Source organism: Neomonachus schauinslandi, chromosome 3, assembly GCF_002201575.2.
Source record: "Neomonachus schauinslandi chromosome 3, ASM220157v2, whole genome shotgun sequence".
Taxonomy (NCBI): domain Eukaryota; kingdom Metazoa; phylum Chordata; class Mammalia; order Carnivora; family Phocidae; genus Neomonachus; species Neomonachus schauinslandi.
The window spans coordinates 84,256,273-84,283,860 of record NC_058405.1 but is presented as its reverse complement, the minus strand read 5'-3'; the positions used below and the strand labels follow the sequence as shown (position 1 = coordinate 84,283,860).

General features: G+C 39.9%; 1 protein-coding gene across 1 annotated transcript in view; it reads right to left on the bottom strand.

Annotated features, from left to right (window-relative positions):
• Positions 1-27,588, bottom strand: part of WDR33 (WD repeat domain 33) — a 114,695-nt gene that overhangs the window by 10,246 nt on the left and 76,861 nt on the right. Inside the window, 11 exon segments of the mRNA XM_044913584.1 lie at positions 2,122-2,230; positions 4,856-5,074; positions 5,076-5,945; positions 7,051-7,203; positions 7,803-7,942; positions 8,379-8,465; positions 8,666-8,760; positions 9,125-9,235; positions 9,682-9,760; positions 9,854-10,008; positions 11,182-11,308. Coding sequence (XP_044769519.1) covers positions 2,122-2,230; positions 4,856-5,074; positions 5,076-5,945; positions 7,051-7,203; positions 7,803-7,942; positions 8,379-8,465; positions 8,666-8,760; positions 9,125-9,235; positions 9,682-9,760; positions 9,854-10,008; positions 11,182-11,308 — 2,145 coding nt within the window.

The following is a 27,588-nucleotide window of genomic DNA, read 5'->3' as shown; positions in this document are numbered from 1 at the left end:
GAAGGGATTTGTTCTCCTGGCTACTGTGCAGCCATTGTTAACGTGCAGCTATTTTCTGTCAACATACAATCCAAATCAAGCATTTTTTAAAAGTAGCTAGCAAAGGGACCCTCTTGCTCTAAAACAACTACATTTTTAAGATGAAATTCCCCCACCGCCCCACTCATACCTTTCCCTCCTTCTTCCTGGCAATAAAGATGACCTGCCTTCCCTTGAGTCACAGCCAGCCAGGATTCCTCCCCTCCCGATGCCCTTCCTCTTCCCTTTCTGTTCCTTTCTTTTGGCCATTTCAATCCCGCCTCACCATTCGACATGTATAAAAAACTTGGAAATGTCAGTATAAAAAAACACCATTAGAAGGGTTCTCTCTTCTCTTAAGCTCTTCCTGTGCCTTCTGCCTTCTGGTCTTTCCTTCATTAAACCAGTCCTCTCCCAGCTGAGGAAAGCACCTTCTAAGTTGCATCTCTGTTCAGTCAGTTTGCAAATATCCCAGGTCCCTTTCCTTGTGGTAAAGAGGCCCCCTCACTTCTCAGTGGGTTCCTGCATCTAACGGCTTCTTCTCTGACTTTATGTTGCTTGAACTTGGTGTGATCTCAGACACAGCAGACTTTGACCTGAGGAAGCTGAACACATTCCATTTGGACTTACCTATGAATAATAATCCTCCCATTACCTCTATCTGTTTAAAAGTACCCTGGCTCCTCCAAGGAAAGAAACCCACCACTACAAATTAGAAGGGATGTGGCCACCGGTGATGGGGCGGCGGCGTTGCTTAATCCAGTAGGGGATGGCAGGGCCACTTTCTCGGCTCTCCCTTCTCCCTTTGGTCCCTGGGAGGAGAAAGAGAGGAGGAAGAGAGAGAGAGAGAGGTAAAGAGAAAAGGGGAAGAGCAAGGAGGAGAGGGAAATAGGTGGAGACAGACACAAGGTAGGGGAGAGGAAGAGAGGCAGGCTCTCAGTTTGTTGACAGCTGTACCCTGTGGGTAACAGACTCTTCTTTTCTTAGGGTCCCCAAATTCCAACGATGGGTTCTTGCTTTCTCTTTTTCCCTGTTGGCCACCACTTCCATGCAATGAGACTATAATAACGATTTTCCTACTTCCTTTACTGCTCCCTTTCCTAGGATGTCCTGCTTCTCCCAAAGTCCTAGGGCTGCAAAATGCTAATGAGGACTTTTCTTAATCTGATAAAATGAGGGCAAGAAATGTAACATGCGCCACAGAGTGCTGTGGGCTCACCTAATTAAAAATTAAAAGGAGTGAAGTTCTTTGAAGTGCAACCTCCACAATACTCCTGGTTCTCTGGCCTGTGTCCTCCCTGTGAGACAGTGCACTGACTTGAACACCTCTGTCTCCGACCTTCCCTCCATCTACACCACTCAGTCCTGCCCTCACCCTCTCCAGCCAGCGGCCTACCACCCCCTCACTCCTGCTCCGGCCCTGCCCTGCCCTTGTGACAGCAGAACACCTCAGCACAAGGGGCTGCCTCAGCACTTTCAACTCCTGGCATTAACTCAACTTCCAAACAGCCTCACATCTTAAATACTGGCAGGTCTTATCTCTGTGCTTTCCATAGTATCCCAAGAACCTGATACATCAGTACATGGCTTTCTTCTTATCAAATCGTGCAAAACAGTATAACCAGCTAAAGAATTTAATACATGGCACAATTTGGGGGTGAAGGGGGAAATATTAAAAACACTATTAAAATCTCTAAATTCTTTATCTCATCAAACACTGTAAGTGGAAGCAGTTCGGCTTTCCAGAAAGCAAACGACATGCACTTGCATTCAGTGCGCACAGGAACCACTCCCATTCCCAAGACGTGGACAAGGCCAGCCCAGGCCCAGGTCCAGGCCCTGCTACTAGGGGTTCTCCCAGCACTTCCACTGTCAGCTTCTGGTAAGTGAGGAGCTTATTTCCTCAGGACAGCATTTTTAGCTAACTAAAGCGAGTCTATAAAAACATCAGGACAAAGCCTTTACCTGAAATGACTGCTCCTATTTTTCCTATAGGGTTCAAATGACCATTCTATCAATTACTTACCAATAAACTATTTTTTTTGTAAGATTTACCCAGAGGTGGTAGAATACAATCTCTTATTCAACCGAGCAGATATTTACCTTTGTTAGGGCCAGGTCCTTGTCCAGGGTTAAGAGGGGGGATGCGACCTTGTGCTCCCTGCTGCCCTAGGCCTGGTATCAGGGGTGGGGGGCCTGCGTTCTGTCCTTCCTGAAAAGATGTTTTTAAAGCGGGGGTGTGAAATCATAGGATTGTGCTTCATAAATAGCAATTTTATCACAATGTGACAAGATAAAAACACTAGGTTGCCCCAAAGCCTCCAGCAGTAAATATACAGCTAGTGACATTATAGCAAAATTGTCCTTAAATTGGGGGAAGGAGATACTTCTCTTACCATAATAAAAGGAAACACTATATTTTAAACCTGCTGATAGGTTTTATTTAAAGCGAGATCTTTACCTGTGATGCCAAGAACCTCAATGGAAAGTCAGAAATCGTAACGTAACACTCTGCACAAAGGAGGAACTTCCGGCAAAAGTAAAGATCTGGAAATCTGCCAGGACAGGTAAACTCTGCTCTCACACTCGGGACTCTTTTCCAGCTACAAAAAATAACCACTCCTCTCAAGCGGCTAGGGCTGGGTTTGAAGAGGTGGAAGAATACGAAAGGGGTTCGGGATGAGATATTCACATTGGCTTTCTCCTATCAACTGCCTCTTCTCTACCTCAGCATTTCCCCATCCTCAGCACCCTATGGCTCATTCCCAGCTGAGTCGCCTGGGATCCTGTTGGACTCCTTGGGTCCCTGAAGATACAAACCTGCTGCTCTGAGCTTGTCTCCATACTCTGGAACCCCAGAGCTCACCCCAGCTTGTCCCTAAGATTATGTCTTTTTACCTAGCCATGTCTAAATTCTGAGTCTCCACACTGTCCAGTGACCTTGGATTAGGTCTCTTAACAAACAAACCCATTTCTTTATTTAAAAAAAAAAAAAAATGCATTTGGTGAACTGGACCTATCATCCATAGCAAAATTGCTTGCACATTCCAAACTAGCTACATGAAAGAGCAACCTTGATAGGCCATCCAGCATTGTAGCTACAAATAACTATCATTAACTCAATACCTATAATTTCTGTCCTCCTTTTTTTCCTGTCTCCTTCACCCAAGGACTGCTCTTATCAACATCTTTCATGCTATTACTTTAACACCAGAAAGCAATTCCACTAAATTAAAACAACTGGTTTAAATAATGAGCCTCATCGAAGTGAAGAAAGTCAGATTTCAGCACATAAAAAATAGGAACAAAAATTTTCATCAGGCAACTCTTGAGATCTGAAACGTCCTATAATGCATCAAACCTTCATACTCATTCTATAGGTCAACTAAATCTTTAGAGCCATTATGCTTTTCATGTATAAAATCTTTTACTACTTAATAAAAACTCTTGCTGAACTGTCCCAGAAACTCAGGCCTATCCTCTTGAATCTGACACGTTTTTAATTTCAGTCATAATGCGGTAGCTAAAGTTCATCACTGTTTTTGTCCTCCCAAATGAAAGCTGTTAATTCATTACCATAAGGTTAGGGAACTGATACTATAAACACATACAAATGCTCTGTGTGTTAATAAAACATACAATACTGCAAATTTTACAGCAGTTCAGGACAATAAACCTAGATTTATTCCACTCATCCTAAATTCTAAAAAGTGCCCAACAGATTTTGGAAATAAACTCAACTACTCTTCACTGCTGTGACACTTGTAAGTCCTGGAAGACCTATGGAAAAGTAACGCTTAACCTACTTACTCAGCTGGTTATTTTAATTCATTAACCTAATAGTCATCTTCACATGACAGATTCTCAGAGGTGTTTGAAAAAGCAAAACAGACTGTGTTTTTCACATGCAGCACCTGCAGCACATCCTCTCCAAGTGGACCGAGTGCCTCTCAGTAAAGACCCGAGGAGTCAACATTAGCTCACTCGCTCACTCACTTTTGGCCCACAACTAACTTCAGGGACACAAACACAGTAGTTCATACCTAAATAATGCTTCCAGACTATGAAACTGAGAAAAACATAAAAACCACAGAGCCAAACAGTGCTAAATCCATTCATGCTCATGCAGTCCTTCTGTAATTCCCCCACAAAACCTGAACCCTCCTCACACTACTTCTCAAGCACAGGCCCAGCGAATAAAACTTTGCTGACAAAAACAGAATCCTCAAAAAAGGGCCAAGACAATGTCTACAGAATTACTCCCTCCAGTAAATAAATTTACATGTGGGTGGAAAACAACTTGAACAGCATTTTGTCCCAAGGGTCACCATTTGAGAATGCATAATTCTGGACTCAGAGATCTCTAAAAGCATTCACTGAAATGAAAATAGTGAGATCAGAGTCTCCCATACACTTGTGAATTAAATACTCCATACTATCTTAAAGAGTAGAGCTGGCAGGCAGATCAGCCCAGGAAACACCGGGCTACAAACTAAAGAGCCCAGAAAAGGGGGACCTGATAGGCTCAGGGCCACCCCTGCTTCCTTCTCAGGGCCACAGCTCTTTTAGAGCCCGGGGACAATTATGAACGGTATTCAATTGAGAGTTGATCTTTTCTGGAATGACTTCTATTAAAAAGACTCATATTACAATATATTTAATGGTCTTGTTTACTCTCATTTCCTTCTTCAGCCATGATGCTACTCTCAAGCCACCATCACTACTTGAGAGACACTGATACAAGCTGTGACTGCTTCCACAGCATTTGGAAGTGCCGCCTCCGTGCAGAGCGTATTTTCCCAATGTGCAATGCCTATAAGTTAAAAATAAATAATACCTGATTGAAGGGGGCCCGGGGCCCATCACCTAGCAGAGCTGTTTTCTGCTGCTGGAATGGTATTGGCCCTTGAGATGGATGTGGCCCTCTTGCCGGGTTCTGCTGTCCCTGAGGTCCAGGGGGCCCTTGCATGCCACCCTGGGGTGGCGGCCCCAAAGAGCCCTGGGGCGGCCCCTGCTGACCTTGTGAGCCTGGAGGCCCTCGCAATTCCTGGGGGGGGGCCCAGCATGGACCCTTGGGCTGGAGGCCCCTGCATGCCTCGCATCTCCTGAGGGCCTCGCATCTCCTGAGGGCCATGTCCCAGCAGTCCACTTGGAGGGTGAGGTCCTCTCATCTCTTGAGGCGGATGGCCCATCATCATCCCTTGGGGAGCAGGACCCTGATTTTCTCGGGGGCCTGGAGGACCCTGCATTCCTCTTGGATTCAATCCCATCAGAGGTCCCTGAGACACAGGACCTTGGATCCCTTGAGACCCTGGCCCACCTTGTATCCCATGAGGATGAGGAGGTCCTTGCATTCCTCTGGGACCAGGTGGTCCCTGCATACCTTGAGTACCAGGAGGTCCCTGAGGGCCCAAGTGACCCTGGGGACCAGGTGGGCCTTGAGGGCCTATGTGACCTTGTGGGCCAGGTGGACCCTGAGGACCCATATGACCTTGAGGACCAGAATTACCCTGTGGTCCAGGTGGTCCTTGAGGTCCCAAAGGGCCATGAGGTCCAGGATGCCTCTGCATTCCTTGGGGCCCATGCATGTCCTGAGGCCTCGGCAACCCCTGGGGCGGGCCCTGGGGCCCTTGTGGTCCCATGAATCCTTGTGGCCCCCCACCTCCCTGATGCAGTGGAGGACCTTGTGGTCCCATTTGTCCCTGGGGTCCAGGGGGTCTAAACTGTCCCTGTGGACCCGGAGGCCCCATTTGAGCCATGTTCATTGGCATCTGCTGAGATGGATGGGGCTGCTGAAAACCTTGAGGAATCTGAGACATTGGACCTTGTCCTGGAAAGGGCTGGGGTCCAAGGAGAGGGGTGCCAGATGAAGGAGGCGGCTGAATTTGCTCAGCCTGTTTCTGTGCAAGTCTTTCAATTTTAAGTTGCTGGAAAGAAAGGAAAAAAAGCATACTGATAAATACACCAGAGCCCTTGAAGATGACAATACTGCTATCACTTATTTCATTGGGGGAGCCTCAAGACAAACATAAGGCATTGACCTCTCAACACTCCACAGTAACTAGAATCCGTATAACATTCAGATATTCTGAGAGCACACAAGCTTCCAGACTCACTCTAGACTCCTTCTTTTTAAATACTGAAAAACAGCAGTCAGGATTATTTATATCCATCCTTATATTAAATAATTTACTAATGCTTTATCATTTTTGGTTAACTGTCAAAGGTGCAAAAAAAATAAGAGCAAACCACCTGCTCTAGAGCTGACAGAAAAATTACTTTATCTGTGGATAAATAAATGATCCAAGTTAAAACTATGTTGGCTTTATCTTTCCTATTAAAAAATGTATATGGGGACGCCTGGGTGGCTCAGTTGGTTGAGCCACTGCCTTCGGCTCAGGTCATGATCCTGGAGTCCCTGGATCGAGTCCCGCATCGGGCTCCCTGCTCGGCAGGGAGTCTGCTTCTCCGTCTGACCCTCCCCCTTCTCATGTGCTCTCTCTCATTCTCTCTCTCTCAAATAAATAAATAAAATCTTTAAAAAAAAAAAATGTATATGTAGGGGCGCCTGGGTGGCTCAGTTGGTTAAGTATCCACTTCTTGATTTTGGCTCAGATCATGACCTCAGGGTTGTGGGATCAAGCCCCGCCAATCAGGCTCTGCGCTTGCGGGGAGTCTGCTCCAGATTCTCGCTTTCCCTCGCCTTCTGCCCCTCCCCCTGCTCTCTCTCTCTCTCTCTCTCTCTAAAATAAATAAATCTTTTAAAAAAATGTAAATTTAACTTAGGTCTGCTCACTGCTTGACTCATCTCGTTTTAAAAGTCTTAGAAACAGAATTCTTTCACACCTGAAACTATTATGACACTGTATGTCAATTATACTTCAATTAAAAAATTAGAAAAACAGAAAGAAATGGTGGCATTCATCAGACCCATCTGAGAAGCCCTTCCCTTCTCCATAAGAGCATATCAATAAAAAATGTTATCACTATTTTCTTAGATCATCTTGAACCCCCCTAAAGAGTGTCACACACCTCCAGAAGCTGTGGGTTAGTATACTGTAATGTGGCCATTTCTTGTTCAATTTCTGCTTGTGTTTTCTTCTTCTCTTCCAATTTAATATCCTCTTTTCTGTCGTTCAGTACCTCATTTGGGGCAGGAATTGGAACTTTATTTTGCATCCAAGCCTTGGGAAAGAAGAGAATATTAAATATACCCTAAGTGTGTATATTACAATGAGGAAATGAGAAAAACATTCTGTAATGTCACTGGCTCCCTCCAACCAGCCGAATACAAGCCAGCCAGCCTGGTATACTGCCTTTATTCTAATGCTCCTTCTTGTGATGAGACTGGAGTGAGGCAAGCACAATACCGGGCAGAAACTACTAACCTGATAAACACTGTAAGATCTTATATGTTATTGAAAATGAAAAGCCTGCCCGCCTCTTCTAGAGGGGGCACATGCACTTTGTGTTGAAGGGACAAATAAAGCAGAAGACAGACAAAGTAGAGGAGAGTCAACGTACTCTCTCTGCTCCATGCTTCTTTCTTCTCCGTCCTCTGATAGCGTTGACAGTAAGAAGTAGGTGAGAATAAAAGAAGAGCTACAAGAGTCATGACAAACTCAGCACTAACTGCAGAGCAGCAGATGGGGTCTTGGTGGAAGAACACTCCAAAGAAGTCTGTAGTACAGAAACACTTTCCACAGATGAGACAGTGCAAGACGGACTCACCAAGCAGGACCTCCCAGTGCGTGGACAAGGTGGGGCTGCTGCTAGTTACTCACCTGCTGGAACTGAGCAGGAATAGGTTTTGCATAAGGAACTTTCTTCTGAGGAACTTTTTTCTGATCCTTTTGCATCACCTCCTCCATTCCCCAGTCCAAACCTGGAATTGTCATTTCAATTTCATTTGATTCATCTTTCCCTGTAACCACAAAAAGAAGCAGTTAGCCAAGGAAATGAGTGCAAATGGTCATGTCATCAATAAACACATTTTTAAAAGAATAGATTTTAAATAATATGCAGTTTACATCACTTTTATCAACATGTCTCAAATCATTTTGGCATTTTCAAAATAATTTAGTATCATGAAGGTAAGAAACAGGTCTACAAAAATTTTATAAAGAGGGGTGCCTGGGTGGCTCAGTCGTTAAGCGTCTGCCTTCGGCTCAGGTCATGATCCCAGGGTCCTGGGATCGAGCCCCGCATCGGGCTCCCTGCTCAGCGGGAAGCCTGCTTCTCCCTCTCCCACTCCCCCTGCTTGTGTTCCCTCTCTCGCTGTCTCTCTGTCAGATAAATAAATAAAATCTTTAAAAAAAAAATTGTATAAAGATAAAACATACAGGTACAATGTCTCTTACCCATCTGCTCTTGTTCCATAGCTAATTTTAGTTGTTCTGGTATTCCCATTCCTGGAATTACTGCCAGGCTGTTAGGTTCAAGGTCATCTATAAATACGAATACATTTATTATCAACAGAGATTTTATAAACATAGTGGCCCAATAAAATGAACACTTTATAAAAATGAAACTTTACCAATCAGTAAACTATAAAACTAAATTTAGTTGTATATAATCTTTTCCATAACTAACACTTTAATAAGAGAATATCAGATTTCACAGAAGGATAAATGTGTAAGAGTCTCACCATATTCTACTCCATCTTCAGACATTCCAGGCAATAGGTTGAGATTATATCGATCTCGCATTTTATCACCTGGTCGGTTTCGGGTCCAGAATTTGCTGTCAAAATAAAAGTGATGGAAGGGGTAAGGGGAGGAGGATGGTTTCAGTGTGCTTCTGGGCACTTAAGAGTACCAAGCCCCCTGGTAAACATAACAAAGTTTTACAATGCCTTTCTTCTAAAAATTTAAAATGTCAAAATATTTTTTAATAAGAAGGCAAAGCAAAATTTGAATAACAAAGTCATACTCAATATTCTATCTCCCTCTTATTACTACATACTTATTTATAAACAGCTACAAAAATGTTCCTAAGAAGTTGGACTACAAATACATTAATCTATCAACAAAAATAAATATAAATCTTTATTTTCTGCTGCTCCATGAACATAGTAATTCCTTGTCATTTTTGATATAAAGCTTACCTAGTATGGTCATTTGAACCTGAGCAGAGAATATGTCCAAGAGGATGCCAAGCCAGACTCCAGATCATTCCTTCATGGGCCATCTCCATCCCACCCACTTCCTTCTCTACCCTGTAACAGCACCACAGACAGAAGTCTTTTCACAAAAGTTACCAAAAAAAAAAAAGACATTTTTTTTTTTTTTTTACTGTAACACAAAGCTACCAAAGCCTGTTACTTTAAATCTGGCCAGTTCCACATGTTTCAGGGGTATTCATTGGTCATCAGCAATGTATTCTTTTATTTGAGGAGTACTTCAGAGGGGAAAATGCTTTGAGAATTAATTCACCAATAAGAAACAAGGAAATCTGCTTTACTCTCCTTTAATGACTTCCACATCCAAAAATAGAGGTGCTAAGTTTTCTATTCCAAGCTGGGTTTATAGAATTGAAAACTGCAGGAAGTCTCTGATATAGGACATATGAACACTCAGGAAAAACACAAGACATTATGTTTTACACTTTTGAGTGCTCTCTTCATAAAATATACAACTTCTTTACATAATAAGTATTACATACCCAACATGCCAGAATAACAAAGAGCCATCGGACCCTCCACTGGCAAAAAGTCCTTCATGAACAGGATGCCAGGCCACAGCTGTAAAACAAAAACGTGGGCAAAGGCAAATTATTAGGATTTCAACACACTACAGCTAATAGTGAGAATGAGAAGCATGCCACAACCACTGACCTGTGGCTTCTTTCTTATGACCTCGGAAGACCTGAAGCTCTTCTTTCAGGTTTCGGATATCGAAAAGTTTACAGAGGTGATCACGTGATGCAGTGAGTAGCCAATTGCCGTTGAGATTTAATTTCACTTCCATTACTGTGTTTTTATGGGCATGACTAGAAACAAAGTACCAAGAAAATAATCTGTCAGAATTCAAAACAAGGATAAATCGATACAATGGCCATTTTTGTTAAAAAGCACATGGGTCAAGACGCAAGAGGTATGGCCTCTTGGCAAGAGGTTTAGACATTACTTCAAGTGTACTTTTAACTGTGGTCTTGTGATGTTACATGCTTTATTACTTCTTAATGTCCATTATTTAAGTACAGTTTTCATTAACCAATTAAAATAGCAGCAGAGCTTCAACTGTATAAAACACCTTATCTGTGAAGCAGGGGAAGCACTTGAACACATAAATTAATATTCAATAAAGCTCATTGAATTTTTAAAATTCAATGAAGCTCCTCTCATTAAGACAAAGCATTAAAAAAGGGCATAGGATAGTTTGAGGGTTAATTTGAACTAAAACCACTACAAGTCAAGGCCTTTTGCAGGCCTTGCAAAATACACATCTCCAAGAAGCATCAGTCACAAGGTGCTCTATTTGGTTGTGGCCACTGGAGTTAGGCAATAAGGCAGCCTTGCTCCAGCCAGCTCACTCTGGATTTAGTTCACTTTCCAGTCAGAAAGACCAGGATACAGGGGTGTGGTCAAAAAACATGCTAGTAACATGTTCATTTAACTATGAGTGTTGACAGATAATAATAAAAAATAGTAATATAAAATATAATGATATAAAATATAATATATATAAAATATAATCATAAAAATAATTTTAAAAGGACAAAACCTTATTATGAGGTTGCATCATAAGCAAGCACCTCAAACAAAAAATGAGAACGGATTCAAAACTGGGGAGAAAACTTCTCTACAAATATATGTGGTGAGATGGAGAGGGCTGGGCTGTGTCTAGTAAGTGGCTGCCACATCAGCTCCATACAGTGCCAAAATGTTATCATGAGGAGAGACTGCAACCTAGGATAGTAAGAACCACCTTCTCCTCATCTTCCTCCCTGCCCCCCCCCTTAGGGATATCCAAATTAAATGTAGATACATATAGCAGAACAAAAATCATATTTAATTAACAAGAAGACCCTAGGTAGAAGTTCATCTGTTGTCTACCCTAGTTTTTGGCGAATACACAGGAGGAGAGAAGGCTCAAAGTTAAAGAATACAGGCAGCCTTGTTCCCTTTTGTTTAGGGACCAAGGTGGGGTTCCTATCACTTACAGTGTTGCAAGACTCTGCCCAGTCTTGGGATCCCAGAACTTGATTGGCTGTTGACTATCTTTACTTCCTGAAACAACTAACCCTTTTGTTGGATGCCAGTCTACACATTTCACATCTGCACCATGCCCTGTTGGAACAAGTTAAAATAATACCTAATCAGTCATATATTTAAAGCAGCACTCCATTCTAATTTAAACGAAAGCAGACAAACTTATTAACTGTTTTGATCCTAATACTCAGTCATCTTAACCCTTTTGAAAGACTCTTTTGTCTTTGTGTGGAGAAGACTTCTGAAAAGAGCAACCTCTTTGGAGGCCGAGATGCACAGGAACCGTTTCTCTTCTCCTGCAGCTAAGCTCATCTTCTTGCCTACTTCTGGTAGGCCAAAGATTTTTGGAAGCTGTGTCACTCAAGCCCCATATTTAAAGCTTTTCATGCTTTTCCTGGATGATCACAAATCTTGTCATTCACTCTAGTTTTCCCACTTTGCAGTAGTCCTTATAGATCAAAAGTCCTAAATTCAGGTTCACATGCCAGCGTTTTCTAGATGTGGCAGTAGGAAAAATATTCTGATGGAATTCCATTTACTGAAATGCCAAATGAGAAAAACAATCCCTGCTTCATTCACACACATGCCAGATGAGATGATGTTAAGAGCTGCTCTGTTGAGTGCTTACTACATGTTAGGGTGTGACGGAACAATTAAAAGCATCACCTCTTTAAATCCTCACAAAATCCTGAGGAAGGTATTACCATTATATCCATTTTACAAGTGAAGAAAAGAAACAGAAGGACTGGAGGGGTTAAATAAGACGTCCTAGTTTCCAAAGCCTGTCAGCAAGGACAGGAGCTGGAATCTGAACCTGGTCTACAGGATTCCAGAAATAGTTCTCTCGGGCGCCTGGGTGGCTCAGTTGGTTAAGCGACTGCCTTCGGCTCAGGTCATGATCCCAGGGTCCTGGGATCGAGTCCCACATCGGGCTCCCGGCTCAGCGGGAAGCCTGCTTCTCCCTCTCCCACTCCCCCTGCTTGTGTTCCTGCTCTCGCTGTCTCTGTCAAATAAATAAATAAAATCTTTAAAAAAAAAAAAAAAAAAAGAAAAAAAAAGAAATAGTTCTCTCAATCACTGTGCTACAGCATGAGGTCACTTCATAAATGGAACACATTAACTGATACTAAAAATCACAAAAGTGAAAATCAGAACTTATATAACTGAAAGAAATTAGTAAAATTTTTGAAAAATCGAGGTGCCTGGGTGGCTCAGTCATTAAGCGTCTGCCTTTGGCTCAGGTCGTGATCCTAGGGTCCTGGGATCGAGCCCCACATTGGGCTCCCTGCTCAGCGGGAAGCCTGCTTCTCCCTCTTCCACTCCCCCTGCTTGTGTTCCCTCTCTTGCTGGGTCTCTCTCTGCCAAATAAATAAAATCTTTAAAAACAAAAAAAAGATTTTTGAAAAATCAGTGCTGTCCAGAAAAAGCCTCAGGAACATTTTATACAGCAAATGCACTACAAAGAAGGTAAGAGTGAGCTGAAGAGTATCTGAAACAGGTCCCTCTCCAACCAGGACTAAATCCAGCTTCTATGAAGTCTGAGGTGGGAAGGAGGAAGGATATGGAAGAATAGCAAGAGAGGGAAGAAGGGAAGAAGGAAAAGATGATTCTAGGAGCAATGGAAAGTGAATCTGCACCAATTCAGAAGGGGAGTGATTGTGTCTCAAATAGGCATGGACTTATCTAAAGACAAGACCCTATGCTGGCAAATATGTAGGGAGATACCAACTGCCTGGACAACAGTTTGGCAATGTGTACCAAAGCATGAAAAACGTGTGTATCCTACAACCTGAGAAGCTCATGCCTCAGAATTTACCCTAAGGAAATAATCGATGTCCAAAAAGATTTGCCTACAAGAATGTTTACTGATAGCTTATTTTTAAATGCCCTTGAATAGGAAATATATTACAAAATATATTTCAGTATGGCATATGTGCTCAATAGAATATGATGCACCTGTTATAAATGATACTATAGTAATTTAATGATGTAATTAAAATGTTCATGATACTATCGAAAAAAAGAAAAACACCAGTGTGTGCAACATTCCTGATGCCACCAGTAAAAGACAGATTAGTACCATGAGTGTGTGTGTACACCTATCTAGAGAAAAATGCAAGAAGTCTAGACACCAAACTGTTAAACAGAAAGAATATTAAGCTGAGTAGAGGTATTAAGGTGATTCTTATTTCCCTGTGTTTTGTTTTTATGTTTTCTTTTGGGGTTTTTTTGTTTGTTTTTATATTTTCTACAATGAACATACATAATTTTGTAACTGGGATCTAAAGGTGGGAAAGGGGAAAAGAGGTTTTGTTGTTACTTTGATTTTATTAAGAAAAAGAACTGAAGATGGAAAAATTGACTAGAAAAACAATTCAGTCTTCCAGTCCCTTGTTTGGTTTAAGAACTTTTTGTTTTCAGGGTTGTTGTTTGGTTGGTTTTATTATTATTTATTTAAGTAATCTCAACACCCAATGTGGGGCTTGAACTCACAACCCCAAGATCAAGAGTCATATCCTCTCCTGACATAGCCAACCAGGCACCCAAAGAACTTTTAATGTCATTAACAATTTGATCCTAAATATGGGCAGGGAATTAAAAAAGCTTTATGGGTCACTATCACCCAAAATTAAATATTATGTATAGATATGTGTGTATTTTAACCAAATTTGGAAAATACATGAGAAAACACTTTTAAAATGTGATGCACTGTGCAAAAAAAAGTTCATACTCTTAGCAGCCACCTCTACCCTCACCTTTCCTGAGATACTTTTGTTATAAAAGTATGTTTAAACAAGTGTACGCAAAAAAAAATAAGAAACCCATCAACCCATAAAAAAAGGAACAACAAAATATATTTTAGCTGCTTTGAATTTGTTTTCTGACATTTTCTAAAATGTATTTGAGGGGCGCCTGGGTGGCACAGTTGGTTAAACGTCTGACTCTTGGTTTCAGCTCAGGTCGTGATCTCAGGGTCATGAGACTGAACCCTGTGTCAGGCTCCAAGCTCAGGGCAGAGACTACTTAAGTTTCTCTCTCCCTCCTCCTCTGCCCCTCCCCCTACTCTCGCTCTAATAAATAAACCTTTAAAAAATTTTTGAATAAAATAAAACGTATTTAAGTAGAACCCAAGCAAGTGAGGAATCCCATCTATCCTTTTCTGCTAAATGAATTTACCCAAATCCATACATATCACTAAATATAAATCCAACTGATTGGTACTGATTCTTGGGTATTATTTTATTGGTTACTGTCCTTAATAATAAAAATACTAGTACTACTAGCAAGTACACATTCTTCTTATATGTATGGTACTATTCTAAGCAAAGTATGTATACTGACTAATACTTTACATATGAAAATTACAAGGTACAGATAGGTTAAACAACTTGCCCATGATCACATAGCTGATAAGTGGCAGAGCGGACATCTTGAATGCAGGGAGCTGGCCCCCAATCCATAGCTCTTAATGCCTATTCTATTCTGCCTCCTTAGATGTGGAAAGGTTAGTCTAAGAGTTACAGGAGGAAAAGAAAAGAAAATATGTCTCTTCCTATTTGCTTCTATATGCACAAAGACTCACTGAAAGACAGCAGACAGGGAACAGATGGGAGGGCAGCTATTCAAGTCTTTACATTATTTTATTTCTGAACCATATGCATGTGTCATCTACTTTTGTAAAATTAAATACAAATAAAAGACTTATCTAAGAAAGTATGTATAAAAAAATATGTGCACCATGCTAACATTTATGGCTTAAAAAGAGACACACATACACAAAGCGCATATATACACTTGCTCAAAAATGCATAAAACGTGTCTGAAAGAAAACACGAGAACCATCACATTAATTGCCCCCAAGAGAGGGAACTGGGTAAGGAGACTTCATTGTATATTGTTTGGTAATTTTTAAATACTGAAACACATGAATGATGTATTGGGGGGGGGAATTCAACTAAAAAATTTTAATTTACTGAACAGCAGTGGACTGATTACCTCTGGAAAGTGGATATGAAATCATTACAAGTAGCACGTATCATTTTTATATTTTTTCAAATGAAAAGGAGGAAAAACAAATAGCTTAATCTGGCATAGAAGCATACTGATTTGCAACTGCTCTCTTCTTTAGTAAAAGATGTTACTGAATTCCCAATGAAGTGAGGAAAACTATTTCAAATGATAAAACTGTATCCTCTCATGTCAATGTTAACACATTTAGATCCAGAACAATGAGACTAATAAAAATTTATCCTAAGAAAATAACATAAAAGATTTTAACATTTATATTTAAAAGATGGCATTTGAAACTTTGTTCAAAATAGTGAAAAAGTATAAACAAATTTTAGAAGTGGGATAATTAAATGAACTGTGTCATGGCCAAAAGAAAAAGAACATACAACTATTAAAATGAGGATTCTAGGAACAAAAGAAAATGCTCATGAAATGAAGTGAATTTTTTTTTTAAAAGATTTTATTTATTTATTTGCGAGAGAGAATGAGAGACAGAGAGCACGAGAGGGAGGAGGGTCAGAGGGAGAAGCAGACTCCCCGCTGAGCAGGGAGCCCGATGCGGGACTCGATCCCGGGACTCCAGGATCATGACCTGAGCCGAAGGCAGTCGCTTAACCGACTGAGCCACCCAGGCGCCCGAAATAAAGTGAATTTTAAAACAGCAAACAAGGGGTGCCCAGCTGGCTCAGTCAGTGGGACATGCGAATCTTGATCCCGGGGTTCTGAGTTGAAGCCCCACGCTGGGTGTAGAGATTACTCAAAAATAAAATCTTAGGGGCGCCTGGGTGACTCAGTCAGTTAAATGTTCGACTCTTGATTTTGGCTCAGGTCATGATCTCAGGGTCCTGGGATCCAGCCCTGCATGGGACTCAGGGCTCAACAATCAGTGGGGTGTCTGCTTCAGGATTCTCTCTCCCTCTGCCCTCCCCTCCCTCTGCTCATGTACTCTCTCCCTTTCTCTAAAATAAATAAATCTTTAAAAATAAATTAATTAAAAAAATAAAACCTTAAAAATAAATAAATAATAAAATAGCAAACAAAATAATACATGCATAAACCGTGCATATGCCATGGGGGGTGATTATAAAAATGTTCATGTATAGGTACAAAATGTAGATGTGAAAAGTAGCAAATGAAAAGTATACTGAAATAGCAGAAACAAAGGTGAAGCTTTCACATTTTCTCTAATGTGATATTGTAGTTATAACCACAAATAACACAGGTTAGATTTGTGTGTGTGTATAAACTTTCTGATGTTTTTAAAATGAGAAAAAAAAAACCCACCACTGAATGCAAGTTACTTTGCTAGGTAATATTTCCTCTGTCAAAGTAGCAAAAATTAAATCTGGTGACACAGTGATAGTAAGAGAGGAACAGGCACTGTCAGCCATAACTGGTTGGAAAGTAAATTGGTACAATTTTGGAGGAAGGCCATTGGGCTCTATCAAAATGTTATAGCCCTTAATTCTGCTAGGAATTTACCCTATGTCTGTAGCTGTAAAATCTCACCAAAATTTTACAAAGATATTTGTTGCACCTTGTTTGAATTCCAAGAATGGAAACACCTAAAAATCAATGAGGGGTTATTTAAGAAAATTAAGGTAAATCCATATAACTGAATACAGTACAGCTGTTAAAACTGAGGCAGGAAGAGGGAACTTTTTGGGGGTGATGGAAATGTTCTATATATTGATTACAGTGGTGGTTACAAAAATGAAGCAGAGAAAAGAACTTTTTGAAGGGACGGAAATACATACCTTCATTATAGTATATGTATTTGTCAAAATTCATAGAACTGTATATCTAAAAAAAGGGTGAATGTTACCATATGTAACTTATACCTCAATAAGCCTTTTTAAAAATGCAGGCAGAAAAGCAAGGTGTAATTTAGTCCAGTTTGTAAAAAAGAAAAATTAAGCTGGTAATGGTTTTTTAGGGAGAAGAAATGCTATGGGAATAAGAAGGCATTTACTCTTGGACTGCTTGAAGTTTTTAACATGTTCTTTTATTACTTTATTTAATGGCAACTATCTTTGGTTTCCGTCTGCTCAAAGCTCAAGAATGACGGATACTAATTAGTGCCTTTGTTTGGCAATGCAGAACCAGTGCTTGTGGTCCCAGAAAGATGTGCTTCAAAGCCTCAGTGGGGATGCACTTTTTCAGAGAGCTCTCAGACTCAGTATGACTAAACTAAGTTTCAAGAACATTATGGGTTTTGTGAGCTGAGCGCCAGATATAAAAACTTAATTTTATATAAATTATCCTCTCACAGGGCGCCTGGGTGGCTCAGTTGGTTAAGCAACTGCCTTCGGCTCAGGTCATGATCCTGGAGTTCCGGGATCGAGTCCCGCATCGGGCTCCCTGCTCAGCGGGGAGTCTGCTTCTCCCTCTGACCCTCCCCCCTCTCATGCTCTCTGTCTCCCATTCTCTCTCTCAGATAAATAAATAAAATCTTTAAAAAAAAATTATCCTCTCACAGAAAAATGAGTCCCAAACACACAGCTTATCAATTTAACCATTAACCCAAAAGAATGTCTCTATACTAATTTTTATCATTTCAAAGGTCCAGAATTTCAGGATAGAACCATTCAAAATTCTCTGTGATCCCCAAATATGGAAATTTCAAGAATGTAGTTAGTGTTTGCAATACTGAAGCAATTAGCACAGACTTACTGGAAAATTCATTCAAGTGAATTTATGGCCCAGTGACCTAGATATTTTAGTACTAACAACATCTTGCTAATGACTCAAGATTTTAGGACTAAAAACTTCTTGCCAGTGGAAGACCCAGCATTTTGTAAAGTGGCCCTTAATTAAAACATTTCAGATTCAAGCCTGTAAGACAATATAAGATAAAATTCTCAACATCAAACCCGCTCCAGATACTACAAAGCCAGATACTACAGAATAAGGTGTAGCCTTGCAGGGAACTGACAGGAGTCTACAGGGAGACTGTGGTAAACCCATAAACTCTTAGTAGGATAACAGCTTTAAAAATCCAGCGATCCAGGTGCATGGTTACCAAGACTCCAGGATCCCTGGGAAAGGTCATAGTACCTATCCATACTTGATTGCAATTAGAAAGGGAGGATATGCTGTAAGAAAGATTTAAATATTGAAAGTTGGAGGTGCAACCGCCAAATTCTAAAATTAAGAGATTCCAGGTACAAATCATTAAAGATCAAGACTGTCATAATAAATCTGTGTGGAATTCCCTTTAAATATTTACAAATACTTAAGAATTTAACCTGCACTGTCCAATACAGTAACTTATCAGCTACATGTGACTACTTAAATTTGTCTTACTCCAAGTTAAAATTTAGGTTCCTCAGTCACACCAGCAACATTTCAAGTGCTCAATGGCCACATGTGACTATTGGCTAGCATACTGGATAACACAGATCTAGAATAGTTCCATCATCACAAAAAGTCCTATTAGACAACAATGATTTAAACTATAATTAGCCATTTTAAAGAAAGTTTCTACTTACATTCCCATGATTGTATTATTTTTATTCATTCTCTGTTACATAATGAACAACAACAAAAAGTATCTTCAATTGTTACTAGAGCTGGGTAAGACCTGCAAATTGTTACATAAGAGAAAACTGAAGCCTAAAAGGGCTAAGCCAGTGACCAGAGGTGGCTCTAATTTTCTTCCCATTGCTTTCTTCCCTCCACCTCACTAAATATAATATCCAAATGAAGTCGCAAAATACAGTTGACCCTTGAATAGGGGTTTGAACTGTGCAGGGCCACTTATATGCAAATATTTTTCAATATACAGTACAGTACTATAAATGTATTTTCTATTCCTTATGATTTTCTTGGTAACATTTTTTTTCTGTAGCTTACTTTATTGTAAGAATACAGCATATAATACATACTACATACAAAATATGTGTTTATCAACTGTTTATGTTATCGGTAAGGCTTTCCAGTCAACAGCAGGTTATCAGTAGTTTTTATTTTAGGGAGTTAAAACTTATACAAGGATTTTAGACTGCAGTGGAGGGATCAGCACCCCTAACCCCCTGTTGTGCAAGGGTCAACTGTAGTTCCTTTTGTTTCACTTATCAATCAAATGTAACTGAGAAGGTTGTAGTAGACAAACTTCTGTACACCTTACCAAGTCTCAGAACTACGTAAGAAAAGAATTTAGGAGTAAAATTTAAAAATAAATACATAAATAAGAGTTACTTCTTTTACCTTTCTGAGAAGTAGTCAGATTGATTCTGAAGAGCAGGGTCTTGTTAAGAATAAAGGAATGTTGGGGGGGGAAGAAGAAGAAAGGAATGTGGCGACTATGCCCTAACTCCACCTAAAGAAATTACAAATTAATCTCACCATACTCCGTTACTTTTAGAGATTAAGTTTTGGAGGGAGTGAATTTTGCATATTTCTTAGCTAGCTAACACTCTCTTCGATCCTAGCTAAATGAATAGTTACAGAATTAGCATCTTTTGGGAGACCGGTGGCACTGGTTTGTGGACTGTGTCTGACACACCAGAGTGGTTTAACTTACTACTTGAGAATAATTAACTGCAAAAAACCCCATTAACTGTACATTAGAATTTATACCAAATGGGAGGAAAACGATTTTACTTATTCCACTTGATCATTCTTTCACACGCTCATTTATGTGCTCTTTCGCGGGCTCGTTAATTCAAAGTAAGTATGCATAACAGCAACATTTATTGGGCTCCTATTTTGGATGCTTGATCTCTAAGATATGTCATCACCAAACAAAATGAGGACTGAACACTGCAGAAATAGTTGTAGAATCATACAGTCCAGGTACAATAACTTTCAAGAAAGTTAATACTTAGAATAAAAATGTCTTCAGAATGAAGACTGAATTAAGCTAACAAAACAACTAGTGCAGGTTCTTTAGAGACTTTTCTCTACAAATGAAAACAGAAAAATCTCTTTTAAAAAATGTTACACAGGGGCACCGAGGTGGCTCAGTGGGTTAAGCATCTGCCTTCGACTCAGGTCATGATCTCAGGGTCCTGGGATCGAGCCCCACATCGGGCTCCCTGCTCAGCAGGGAGTCTGTTTCTCCCTCTCCCTCTTCCCCTCCACCAACTTGTGCTCTCTCTCCCTCTCAAATAAATAAAATCTTTTTAAAAAATGTTACACAACTACGCCTAAAATAGCAAGGTGCAGAACGCAAAATGATTTCTAACTAATGAAAAGCTGCTTGATGACGTGTGTGTGTGTGTGTGTGTGTGTGTTTTAAGGGAGATCCTAGAAATAAAATGCAGAGACTCCTTAATAAACCCTAAAATTCTAATAACAGGGCAGATGGTTTAGTCTTTAGATATTTGAACAGTTCCAGATGTATTTTTGTAGAAAGTGGAGGCTTCCTGTTTATCATTTCCTATCTCAGAACCATAAGGTATAGTGCAGTGACAGCTACAAGCCAGTAAGAGAATGAGGTCTGTTTTGGTACTCTTCCTTTATAGGAAGAGATTCCCTGGCTTCTGCAATATTATATGTAAACTGTGTGCCTCTGTGTATTTTTCAAGAGCCTCATCTCTCCTCCACATTCTCACCAGATCCTAGGAGACCTGTCATCCCACACAGGTAAATGTCCTGCCTTAAGACAATGTATATGACCCCAGGGCTCGGTGAACACTCTGAAAACCAATATATAGTTTTATTTGAAGGTCAAAAATAGTGTCCATTTTCCCATTTTATTTTTCCTGGATCAGACTGGTATAAGAACAAATCTTAAGAAAAATTTCTTTTATACATAACTTACAAAAAGCACCAAGATTTTCTAATACAGGAAGAAAAAAGCAAACAAAGAATTCAAGTACCATCTTGTACATTAACAGTTGAAGAACTGTTATTCAAGAAAATGTGTCAAACATTAACAAAACACTCAGTCTACTTCCAGCCACAGGAACATAAAATGTAACAGATCAGTTTAAGGCAAAGGGTATTTGTTGCCATGGTCCACAGCCAGACATTTCAGTATTCAATAGATTAGCGGACTCAAGAATTTAAAAAATGAAACAGCATAAGTAACTTGTATCCTGGCCAATGAAAATGCAATTTATTAACGTTTTACCTCCCTTTTTTGCAAAATGATTTTAAACTTGATCCAACAGTCATTATCAACTGAAAGTGATACTATTAGTATTTCTCTCATCCAAATCTAGAAAGTAACATTAGTAAAAATCTATAAAATTAAATGGAAAGTCAATCATGGGAACAGTATACCTCTAGGCAGTGTTTTTCAAGAAGCATGTTCTAAGCCACAACGGAGCACAGAATCTTGGATGAAGGGGTTCTGTGGTCAAAAGAGTTAGGCAATGCTGAATTTTAAAAATTAAGTTATTTTTTTCCATGTCTGAGAGCCTTCAGTGCTTTCAATATAGATTACAAATCTGCAGGTGAGAATGTGAGCATCAGTCTTTTTTCCTCAAAGCACTTCCAAGTCCCTCAGAAGATGAATCTGGGAAATTTTGAAATGCTAGCTTATTTTGTCATCTGGCAATGAAGAACCTAATCCTGGAGAGTGGACACCTCTAGGGAAAAAGAGGAAGGGCACTGAGGAGGGGCACATAAAGGGACTTTTAACCATATCTGTAATGTGTTCTTCTAAAAAATTCAGAAATAAGCATGGCAAAATGTAAGGATTTGACACAGCTGAATGGTAACACAAAAGTGTTAATCAGGTTATAAAAAGTTGTGAAATGTATGGTGTCAGAACAGTATCTAGTATACAAACATAAAAACTCAAATGAAACAAGGAGGTAGGGGCGCCTGGGTGGCTCAGTTGGTTAAGCAACTGCCTTCGGCTCAGGTCATGATCCCAGGGTCCTGGGATCGAGTCCCACATCGGGCTCCCGGCTCAGCAGGAAGCCTGCTTCTCCCTCTCCCCCTCCCCCTGCTTGTGTTCCTGCTCTCGCTGTCTCTGTCTCTGTCAAATAAATAAATAAAATCTTTTTTTTTTTAAGACTTTATTTATTTATTTGACAGAGAGAGACACAGCGAGAGCGGGAACACAAGCAGGGGGAGGGGGAGAGGGAGAAGCAGGCTTCCCGCCGAGCAGGGAGCCCGATTCGGGGCTCGATCCCAGGACCCTGAGATCATGACCCGAGCCGAAGGCAGACGCCCAACGACTGAGCCACCCAGGCGCCCCAATAAATAAAATCTTTAAAAAAAAGAGAGAGAAAAGAAACAAGGAGGTAGATATATAATAAATTTGCCAATCTCCTACTTAAGTCACACATGTAATTTGCATATGCAAGTAAATGGTTTCTATTTATCTGTACTATGTATTTACATGGAAGACTGACAAAGGCTGACCTAAAAGTTGTCAAGTAGGTTAAAAACTGAAATTAAGGGGCGCCAGAGTCACTTAAGCATCTAACTCTTGGTTTTGGCTCAGGTCGTGATCTCAGGGTCCTGCGATCTAGCCCCACTTGGGGCTCTGTGCCCAGGATGGAGTCTGCTTGGGATTCTCTCTCCCTCTCCCTCTGCCCCTCCCCTCCCCCTGCTCTCTCTCTAAATAAATCTTTTTTAAAAACTGAAATTAAGCATACATCTCATAAGATTAAGGCCATGTAACTACTTCTGGCATCAAAGTGAAAATTTTTATGAATATATGACATATAAATAATTTCTGAGTCCAATAAAAACATATACAGGCATAAGTTTTACTGAAACTTACGTGTCAGACTGCTATTAAACTTATACAATAATGTGGAGAAAGGATGTAACAGAGAAAAGCACAATTTCCATTTGAGTCGATTTTAAAGATTGTATTTAGAAAAATCTTGAGAACTATGAAAGGGAGAAAAACAATCAGGAGATGATTGATATAACAGGAAAATCTACACTTGTTTCCCAAATCACTGCCTGAAATTGTATGAGTGTTGATCGTCTATATTCTTCTGTTATAATAACCAGAAAGAAGTAGCTCTGCAGCATGTTTCCTGCCCAACAGCAAATTCCCCTTTATTGGCCCTTTTTGTTTGTTTTTAATTAAAAGGATCCCCAAAAAAACCTAGTTTGGAGAATATTCATCAAAGAAGCTTAAAGGGAAGGAATGCAACAACCGAACAGTCTTTCAATCTCATTGTTATTGTACTGTCCCAAATATTAACAACCAGTATCACAAAGCACATCAGCCATTAGGCTGAGGTGGGAGATACCTGGTTTCCCACTCACAGGGCAGAAACCAGCTACAAAGTCCTTTATACAAAACTGTGCACTGGTGTGTGTGTGTGTGTAATCAGTCAGTCAAGGTTCTCTAGCAAACATTTCTGCACACGTTCATAATTCAATAGTAATACACAGATGGTATAATAGTCTTAAAGAGTCAAGAAAAGAAGCATATAGTCATCACTTGAAAAATTAGAAACTGTAAAAAACAAAAAAAAAAAACTTTAAAAGAATGATGGGAAGGCCTGGCAATACCAAGACTACCAAAAGGAGCAGTACCTATGCTACATTAACAACAGGGTCATTAGTGCCAGCAGATTCCCTGGCCAAGAATGAAAAGAAGCCATGACTGAAAGCCCTAATAAAGAAGAAAAAGCAGTATCAAAAAGGAAAACAAGAAATTTTAAATGGTACTTTAGGGCACTTCTAGGGAAAGCCTTCCTTCCAAAAAATATATTAAAACAGTAAACTGATTCATCACCCTCGGATGGCCAGATTAAGGACACTGTGTTTTAAAGTTGGAGGTTTAGGGGCACCAGGGTGGCTCAGTCGTTAAGTGTCTGCCTTCAGTTCAGGTCATGATCCCAGGGTCCTGGGATCGAGCCCCGCATCGGGCTCCCTGCTCCGCAGGAAGCCTGCTTCTCCCTCTCCCACTCCCCCTGCTTGTGTTCCCTCTCTCGCTGTGTCTCTCTCCGTCAAATAAATAAAAATCTTTTAAAAAATAATAATAATAAAGTTGGAGGTTTAGATACATAAAAGCAACACAGAATCCTGGCCAAACTAGAAGTAATTAATTAACCCCTGTGGTAATCATAGCCATGCACAACTGTACTTTCAATCTGAGTTTTGCCAGAATGTACTTGGGTATATTTGCACATTTTTGGGAAATGGGGCTCCCTATATAATCCTATTCATCTACTACTAAGGAAGGTAACAGTGGTAAAGTTAAAGAAAGTTACCTGTATCAGAACAAGAAGGTTACATGAACCCCTAAATAACTGCTAGAGGCAGGGTCTATCACATGATTCCCAGAAGACTGTAATTTCAAGCTATTACTAAGAACTTTTTCTATAAATAAGTAATCTGAGATGGCATTATACTCCATTTGGATCTTGACAATTATTTCCTTTTCTGTTCCAAAGCAGAAATAAGGTAACTGGGAGCTGGCTATATTACTTAGCTTCCATCATAGTAAAAACAATAAATAAATACCCATTAGTCCACAATGATATAAATAATTGAATAAAAATAAATAAGAGGGAGGAAAAGAGTGGAGTCTCTCGTGCATGAAAATTCTAAATAAGTTATGTAGTTACTCCACCGTCGAGGATGTGGAGCATAATTCCCCACCCCTTAAGTGTGGGCTGTGCTTCATGACTTCCTTCCAAAGAGTACAGTATGGGGAGCGCCTGGGTGGCTTAGTCGTTAAGCGTCTGCCTTCGGCTCGGGTCATGATCCCAGGGTGCTGGGATTGGGCCCCACATCGGGCTCCCTGCTCGGTGGGAGGCCTGCTTCTCCCTCTCCCACTCCCCCTGCTTGTGTTCCCTCTCTCACTGTCTCTCTGTCAAATAAATAAATAAAATCTTAAAAAAAAAACAAAGAGTACAGTATGGAAAGGGGGGTAAAGGAGTAGTCTTACACAGGAGAACTCCGACACTGCCTCAACCTCGTGATCAAGGTCAACATCAGATCATGTTGATAGTATACATCCTTGCTGTGATGTGATGAAAATGGCACTTTATCTCTGTGATCTTCTTCCCCAAATCCCATAAAACCAAAACCAATCATGAGAAACGCATCAGATAAATCCCAATTGGGTGACGTTCTACAAACTACCATAAAATTTCTCATCAAAACACTGGCTCCAAGAAGACTGGAACAAGATCTTGACAGTGTTAAAGTGGGGGGAAACTGAATCTACAATTCACTACCCAGCCAATGATACATTATAAACATAAGCATGAAATGAAGACACACAATTTTTTAAAATTTTTCCCATAGATCTAAGGGAAAAAAAAAAAAAAACTACCATTCTAGAAATGTGGAAACCAAGTAATACTTACTAGGAAATGTGAAAATCCAGGCCACTTTAAGTTAAACTTGACATATTATAAAGAATACCAGCATTTCCTTGTGGAGGTGATTAAAATCTGCCATCTTCTTGTACTTTATTGAATGAATGAATGACGAAAAGCCAAGAGAGCAAAAAATGCATCTATGCACATTGTATTAAAAACCAAAGCTGTATTCTTAGGGAAAAGAAATCAATGTTTAATTCTGCCCTCCTCTCGAGCAGCATCAAGACTGAATCACAAATATTCTCATTTCCACATACAATCTACTATACTTCCCTCTTGTAGGAAGAAAAAACCAAGAGATTAAATTAGCTTTGTCCAATAGGAGCACAGGTACAGTGTCAAGAGTATTACTGGTAATCAAAGAAAGGATATGTTCAATATACTTTTTAATTCATACTGGTATGTTGTTTAGTGCTCATATGCTATACAACGGCTGACAGTAAAAAACTGGGAGTAAACCTGACCTATTTAAACGTCAGATGTCACTCACCAGTTATGGGCTTATGTAATTTATTTAACCCTTGCTACGCCTTAACATTTTCAAATGTAATATGAAGATTACTCAATTAACAGGTTGTTTCAGAAATTAAATGAGATATGTAAATAACTCAGCATCATGAGTGGCACCCATTTTGAACAGACAATAAATAAAAGCTCTTATTTTGATCCAATCTCTGCCTTGAAAAATTTCGCCATGGGAACAGATATTTCCATAGTTATCCAGCAAGAGCTGTTCCTACTATGACCAGAGCATGGGAAAGCAGGAAATGGCTTGATTTAAAAATACTCCCACAAAGTAATACTTCTTAGGACTTTGCTAAATTTCAGTTTTCAAATGACCTCTGAGAAAAGAACACTGAGCTCTAATTACCAACATCCAACCCAAGTATTAGACTTGACCTAATGCTATTTCTCTCTCAGAACTGGAAAATCTAAAATGGGGGTCACCATTGCCTTTACTACTTTGTCTATGTTTTAAGTAACTAAGAAAGATGGGTAATATTTTTGAGGTAACTATTGATTCCACTAGACTAAAATGCAGTCTCCAACACAGAGAATTACTTTTATATTTATGGAATAAATGTTTGATGATTCTCTCTATATTTTTTCTATTTTTAAAGAATATTAACTCCTTTCTAAGGAGAAAGAAACCTACAGGAAAAATACTAGGTTTAACTCAAGTGTCTTTCAGTGACTTTAATTAATTACTTACCTCTAAATCACCCATTGCCATGGATTTTCTTAAGCTTCAAATACATGATTAAAAACTTAAATACATACCATTTCTTAAGAAATGGAGAAATGATGTAAGTAGGAAGAATACCAGGAGGGAAGTAACAGAAACTGTTTCAAGGTCATTAATGTGAGAAAGAAATTACGTCTTGGAATAAATCATGATTTTAGTACTAAATGAAACAATGTATGCAAGCCCCTTCCTAAATTACTTTCAAAGGTTTACAGTGGATGCACTTATTTCCCAAGACTGATACTGCCCACTAATTTTATTAAAATTTCAAAAAATATTCAACCCAAATGTAAGCATTCTCCAAAAATAAATGGGCTTATTACTGATGAATAAACCAGAGTGGAAAAAAATAAAACCCCAAACACACAGGAGGCTGTTAAGGGCCTTAAAAAGACAGGAACACCTGGTTGGCTCAGTCAGAAAAGCATGCTCTTGATCTCAGGGTCGTGGGTTCAAATCCCACAATGGATAAACTTGGGTGGTGGGGAGCTCTAAGCTCCATGACAGCTCACTGACAAAGGCTGTGATGTTGTAATGAGGGTAATTACAGAACCCTCCATAAAGCAACTTGTCCAGGCCCCTGCTGACTTCTCATTTATATAGAACAGCTACCCTCAGCTAAAGCCAGACAAGTGCTTTCTAAACAAAGCAAAAGTAAGGAAGAAACCCAAGAATAGGTTTTAAGACTGGAGAAGAAAGCAGCACAAAGCTTGTGGGCAATACTACACTATGACCTGAAGGAAGGACAGAAGGGAAGAGGAAGAGGAAGAGGAAGAGGAAGAGGAAGAGGAAGAGGAAGAGAAGAGAAGAGAAGAGAAGAGAAGAGAAGAGAAGAGAAGAGA